General features: G+C 36.8%; 1 protein-coding gene across 1 annotated transcript; it reads left to right on the top strand.

Moving 5' to 3' along the window:
• The first annotated feature begins 1,302 nt into the window (after positions 1-1,302).
• LOC145772516 (polyglutamine-binding protein 1-like) lies at positions 1,303-4,595 on the top strand. The gene has a single exon (XM_082584389.1). The coding sequence runs from the start codon at positions 1,359-1,361 to the stop codon at positions 1,956-1,958; it is 600 nt and encodes a 199-aa protein (XP_082440515.1). The 5' UTR covers positions 1,303-1,358; the 3' UTR covers positions 1,959-4,595.
• Positions 4,596-6,900: the final 2,305 nt, after the last annotated feature.

The raw sequence follows: 6,900 nt of genomic DNA, 5'->3' as shown, positions 1-6,900 counted from the left end.
TGTTGAGCTATGGTTCTGCCCTTGCCATCTTCAGGTGAAAAGTGGGTGAGGTAATAACTCCCCGGCTCGCCAACTGCAGTATAGTGTTCTTCCAATTGAACAGATCTGTAGTGCTTTTCGTTTGGACCTTGCACAACCGTTTGTGTTGTATCTTTACGTCCATCAAAGTATAGACCAGTCACCATTCACTATACTGAAATTTTGTTGCTCTTCTTGCCGTAGTTCCTCCCTGCATCTTTCACATTCGTTATTATCAGTGTGTTACTATATCTTGTGCAACATATCAAGATTTTTTTTTCAAAAAACTGATGACAGATCACAATTTGTCAAAAAAAATGCTGAATTTTAACAAAAATGTGTGTATATTTTGTTTTTTTGGCTATAACTCGTTTTGTATCATAAATAGAGCAAACTTTCTTCTTAGGACAGATAGAAACATGATGTTTTGGCAGCTTTTGAGCTATATATCATGACTCTACGACCAGTGGTTACCGAGATAGGCAATTTTACCCCCTTGCGCGCATAAATTGGGGGGTTGCCGGCTGGAAAATAGGGGCAACCCCCTAAAGTCAATTTTTAATGAAGTTTTAAGTCATTTGTCGGGATTTAAGAACCCCGTTTTTTTCGATTTAAACAAAAAACTTTTTTCACTCCACCCTAGTGAGGAAGTGTTGTTGTCTGTGAATCAATCCATCCACTAGATGCCGCTGAATGGAAAGTAGTCCTGTAATTTGTTGCTCAAGGAAATACCCTGCAGAGCTGAAAGAGTGCCGCATGAGGTTTTTTCATGTACAAAGTTGCTACTTAATCACTGAGCTAATGGGGCGGACTTTGCATAAGCCAATAGCAGGTTTTATGAGCAACCCCCACTCTTATGATAATTGTGACATCAGTCATCACCATGATTGAATCAATATTTAATAATAAAACCAGCTCACTGGCAGAGTAGTTATATATTGTCTTTGGCTCTAATACCAGTGTCCAGTAGGTCTGGTTTCAATACCAGGCTTGATCATATCAAACAAAGAGATTTATCGAAGACTAATTGCGCACTTTCTTGCTCGGAGCAAAAGGATAAGTGGGGTAGCAGTGTGGTCACATTATACAATACATATCATGCAAATAAAATTGATAAGTTCTTAACAGTTGTAGATTGACAACAAATAAACCATATTACCTTTTAGAATTGGTATTGTTGATTTCATATTTGTATTGTCATTCACTTGTTTCAAAATGGGGAGTACATAGAAGCTCTTCAGCTATGTAATTGATCACAGCTACTGTTTTTTATACAGCTGTTATTCTATGTTAAACTTTCTATATTGTTTATTTATACCTTAAATTGATTGGAGGTTATAATGCCACTTCCAGCAGCTTTGGCAGCTCGTCTTGCAAAACGTGGTATTCTTTCCAAAGAAAATCAATCCCCTGCTGATGAGGAAGTGATTGCAGAAGATTATGACAAAACTGATGAACAGCTTGATGAATTTGGAAACCACTTACCTTCTAATTGGGATAAAGTATGGGAGCCTGAGAGAGACACATGGTATTATTGGGATACACTTACTGATCAAGTCAGTTGGCTGCCTCCCAATGATCCAGAAGCTGTTATTACATGGCCTGCATCAAAGAACCTAGATATTCCCTTACCATCAGTCCCTGAGCCAACTGAGCCAAAGAAAAATAGAAATGTTCATGTCAAATTTCAAAAACCAGCACATGAAAAGAAAAAATCGCGAGTAAGAGAAGAATTTGATCCTATGGATCCAAGTTCATATTCAGATGCTCCAGTTGGGGATTGGTCTTCTGGATTAAAGAAGATAGATGATGCAAAAACAGGTGTAGATTCTACAGCAAATGGACCATTGTTTCAGCAGCGACCATATCCTTCTCCTGGTGAAGTATTAAATAGGAACAAGCAGGCACATCGTGACTTTGGTCCAATAAAGCCAAAGTAATAATTAATACTTCTTGTTGCTTTCAAAGCTGTAAAATTTCTTGGATAGGGTAATTTTCTTTCCAAGTAATAGCAGAAAACTGAAGTTCTGTTTCGGGGTTATGACAAAACTGTAGTCTAAAACTTTGTTTTTACGTTGACTCAGAGTGGAGTTTGTCTGTTTCTTATACAAGACTGTTCTTTGACAATGATCTTTTTTGCAATAGAAAACTATCTTTTTTTGCAAAATATCCTTTTTACAATAGCAGAAAGGGTATAGGCTATACCAGCCATGTTATAATATAAAAGTGTGTCTGAAGCCCAAACCTTTTTTGAAGTATAATAATTTATTTTCTGTCTCCATTGATTTCATCACAGTGAATGACAATTGTTAACTTTTATTGCAAACAATGATCAGGCACGGAAATATTAAGATGTACTGTAATGAGAAGGAAATGTTTTATATACTATACCTTCACGATATTTTCAAATTTTGCTTTTTGTTGTATTTCTGGTCTGTCGTTGGTTGTAATTTGAGCGAAAGGTTTTGTTCGTCTGTTTAAGCACATATTTTGTGGGTTTTGAAATGGTAAAAATTAACAACTGTATTTTGATTTGGTAACATGTTAAAGTATTCCTGCAGAAGGTTTTTCTTTTGATCTAGTTTTTGATGTAAATTAAAATGTTTGTGAATAATATCATTTTAGCTAAACGCGTTGTTTCAAACCAGTTTTTAAGGTAATTACAACACAACCTATGTAATTTTGCACTTATACTGGAATTCAGATTTTGATTACAGCTCTTCTTAACAGATTGATCATTTGTGACCTCCCTTATAAACGGAATGGCTCGTTTCGGGGTAGCCGATCCCGAGACAGCCTTTTTCGGAGAAAGCCGAATCGGACTCTACGAATAGTAGCAGACCCCTTATAAATTAACTCCATTTGGTTCTCTCTTTTGTTTTTATTAGTAATTCCGGCAACTTTTCATCCCTGTAACTTGCTTGATATTTTCACAATATTTAGCATTTTATCCAACCCTTTTTGTCACCTTGTTGTTTGTTTGCCTTAGACCATCCCAATCAACATGGCATTTTTCAACGAAATACCTCTCCCTATTTGACCGAAATATAGTAGAGGAGATGTGGGACCAATGAACACCCATTTTTTGATCAGCGCTAAACACTGACAAAAAAGTCAAGAGCGCTTTGCTTATTTCACAAACGAAGCGTTATGGAAAGAAGATTTTTTTAATGAAGAAAGAAATTGTTATTTTCCATTTTTTAGTCCTAAAACTGATATATTTGAAAAAAACAAACAACTATATATTGGTCCCCACCCTGATGGGATCGATGAATAGGGGGTGGGAACCTATTAACACTGAACAAACACAAGCCAACGTCAAAGTTACACAAGTTAACGTGAAACATTGAGTCTCCACAATTAACACATTAAAACATAATAAAGTACAAGAAACTGATCTTATTTGGACAAACAAACTGTTCATTTCATGTTGAATTCTGACAAGTTTACGGGGAACCTCATAACGTTGGCCAGTCTCTTGGTTGGTGTTGGCACACAACATAGTAAGAACAGCATCACGCGATACGGATGCCAGGTCTTCTGTTTCGGCAATATGAATTCTTTTTTTACTTTCCTGTAAAAAGATACCTCAAAATCGTTGTCTTTGTCCGGTCCTGTGATGATCTTTGCTGCATAGTTTTGAAATATGATTCCGGCTTTCACTTAGATTACTGCAAAGTCGTTCGGCAAGATTTTCAAAGGAGTGCTTTCAGTTTGAATCTTCCAGTTCCTCGTCTGTGCTGTTGTGAAGGGACAATGCATTACTTTCATCATCACTGTCTTCAGATGACAGGATAGGCCTTTTACGCACTAGTTTGTTTTTCCGCTGTACTAACCTATCTTTTTCAGGAGTATCGGTAAGGATGCAAGTGAAAGATCTCTTACGGTGACTAGAAGAAGGTCTTTGCTTTGTCTTCGGCAACGGGCTTGGTTAGTAAAGAATAATGACATCTGCTTCGTCGTTGCTGAATTCAGAAAAGGGGCTTTGTGTTTTGGCATTTTGGGAAGCAACTACAGGCTCTTCGGTTGAAGTAAGGAAGGGTCGATCTGTTACAGCTGTACCTGATAAAAGTTAACCCCTCTTCATTTCCTATAAGAAACTATCATTCTAATGTTATTTACCCGCCACACTAAGAAGATTTTCCAACAAACAGTCAGAAAAAAAGATAACGTTTCCTGGCATCTCCAAGTTTTGCTTTTGCAACACAAAACTAGAATAGATGGATTTTCTTCTGCTAACCGTCGACCAACTTGCAAAGTAACGCGTATCTACACATAAAACAGACTGCAAAACCACGTGACAGTAACCAAGCGTATCCTTCACACACAAAAAAGAAAAAGGCATTGATCCCAACCTGTTGACCCACATCCAGGGGCGGCTCGCTAGTGTGTGCTGCGGTGCTGCAGCACTCCCACAAAAGTTTCTCAAATATCTTAGCGTTTCTTCTGCCCAAAATGTAGTTTATGTTTTCTGTTCACAAAATTGCTGACTGTGTAAATTATATTTGGCAACTCTGCGTGTTGTGAAATATTTTGCGCAAGGTTACAATAAAACAAAGACTCGATCGTGACGTCAACGAGCCGCGTGCTTTCTTGAGTTGCCTATACAAACGAATAGCAAACGCTTCAAGCGGTTGCCAGATTCTGCAGAGCAATATATACCAAATAGTAAAAAAAAATATACCAAATATATACCAAACTTAAAAAGTTATACCAAGTTTATACCAAAAAGATCTGAAAAACAAAAGTTTTCACAAAAATTACGTTTTGCACACATCAACTAGCTGAATATGTTTAATTTTTAACTTGGGCAAAGAACGTTTTAGTTTGGGCCAATTTTAATATATATGACTCGAAGATGAATTGATTACCACAGCGATTTCGCATTTTAATATTTAATCAAGTTTCAGAAAACAAAAAAACTAAACGTTGCTGGAGCATTGGTTCCTGTGATGCAGACGAGATTACGCTCATGTGGCTAATGCATAAAACCCACCATGCAATCATCAAGAACCCAACAAAACAGACTTTACTCCGAATAGCACCACAATGACCGCGTGCCACACTAAATGTCCAGACGCCACAGTGTGCGCACCTAATTGTCTTCGCCCAGTGGCGTAGCCAGGAATTTTGAAAGGGGGGTTTTGACGACCCAGCGACAGGGGGTATGGACCTCCCCCAGAAAATTTTGAAAAATTACTTTAAATTTGGTGCATTCTTAGATCATTTTTAACAAAAATGTGGGTATAAATATTCCTGTAAAATGGTGCTGTCCGGTGGCATAGCAAAAGTATAAAATCATGTTTTTTTTCGGAATTTTTTGGTAATAAAGCTAAGTCTCTATGTTTTCTTGTTGCTAATTCCTGGCGGAGATATTTAAATGTTTTGTATAGGCAAAACTTGCTCTTTTAATGCAGTTTCGTTTACAATTCTAAAGGCAACTTTGTCTTAGAGACAGAGATTGAAAGCATCATTCTCAATATTGTGGCATCATACGCGTGCCAAAGGGGGGTTGTAAGCCCCACCCCCCCCTTGTCTACGCCACTGTCTGCGCCTAATAGACTTGCTCCGAAAATTTAGGAAATTTTTCACTTTGCCAAAGTATCAACGTCAGGGTAATAAAAAGAATTAAGTAATTATGATTCAATAATTACATACGATATAACACAATAAGGGTATTAGTAAACATAAATAAAGTTTTAGTCACACATTAACAACACTGTTCAACATTTTGAAACCAAAATTTACATTCCATCATAACAGCACAGTAAAAGTCATAAGTCAACAACACTTGCAATGTTGCTCACTGAGAAGAATTCTTTTAACACCTCGAGACAACAATACGTTGTAAAACATTACAGTTAGGCAACTCCAGTCCAATGACACTCATGCTTTAGAAAACCTTTAGGTCTTTATGGTCATTAGTCTAAATCTCAAATGGTACATCCATTTTAGTGTTTCAACTTAACTTTTTTAAAGAAGAAACAAGTTTTTATTGGTTAACACACTCCAAATTTGTACATTGAAAAAAATACTAGTCAATTGACACAATATTATAAAATATACCAAACTCATAAAATCACCTACCAAATGCTACAAAATATACCAAATATATACCAATATACCAAACGAAAATTTCGACTACCAAACATAAAAAAAATATACCAGATTTGTGAAATTTGGTATATAAATATACCAGTTGGCAACCTTGAACGCTTGTACAAACAGCACAATTCAGGGTTGCCAGGTTGGCATTTTTTATGTTGTTTGGCATGAAAAAAATCCTGTTTGGCATTTTTTCAAAATTAGGCAGTTTTTTGGCATTTTTTGTTGTTTTTTTGCCCAAAAAATTTTGTTTGGCATTTTTTAATTTGGCCTTTTAAACGTTGTTCACATGACTAACCACTTGTTTTGTTTTAAGCTTTGCAGCTGTTGTTTATGACTGACCAGTCAGGCCTGCCGCCTGTTACTGTAATGAATATTAATATTTTACTAATACTAACATTGTTTTACCATCTGAGTTACATTACCCTGTGGTGCTCAGATGCTGTGACAGCACAATAGCTAGAACGTGTTATTCACATTTGTTTGTTGAATGTCCCCTTCAGAATATTACACATTTGCGAAACTCTTAAATAAGCCAGTTTTATCTTAAACTTTTATCACAATTTAGAGCTGAAAATACGCTCAGAATGCACCTAATCAAATGTAATTTTTCAAAATTTTCTGGGGGAGGTCCCCCAGACCCCTCTTCGCTAATCGAGTCGCCTTCGGTGAAGACGCACCACCCCCATTTCTAAAACTCACCAGCCGCCACTGCCCACGTCTCTCATAGTTTTGTGGGGTTGATCAATCTCACTGGATCCCAGTTGTCGTATATTT

Source organism: Aplidium turbinatum, chromosome 1 (assembly GCF_918807975.1).
Source record: "Aplidium turbinatum chromosome 1, kaAplTurb1.1, whole genome shotgun sequence".
NCBI lineage: Eukaryota > Metazoa > Chordata > Ascidiacea > Aplousobranchia > Polyclinidae > Aplidium > Aplidium turbinatum.
The sequence above is the reverse complement of the archived record's forward strand: the minus strand, read 5'-3'. Positions and strand labels throughout refer to the sequence as shown.

Bases quoted from the DNA above. Each gene is read 5' to 3' on its own strand.
- LOC145772516 (XM_082584389.1), top strand. From the start codon at position 1,359: ATGCCACTTCCAGCAGCTTTGGCAGCTCGTCTTGCAAAACGTGGTATT.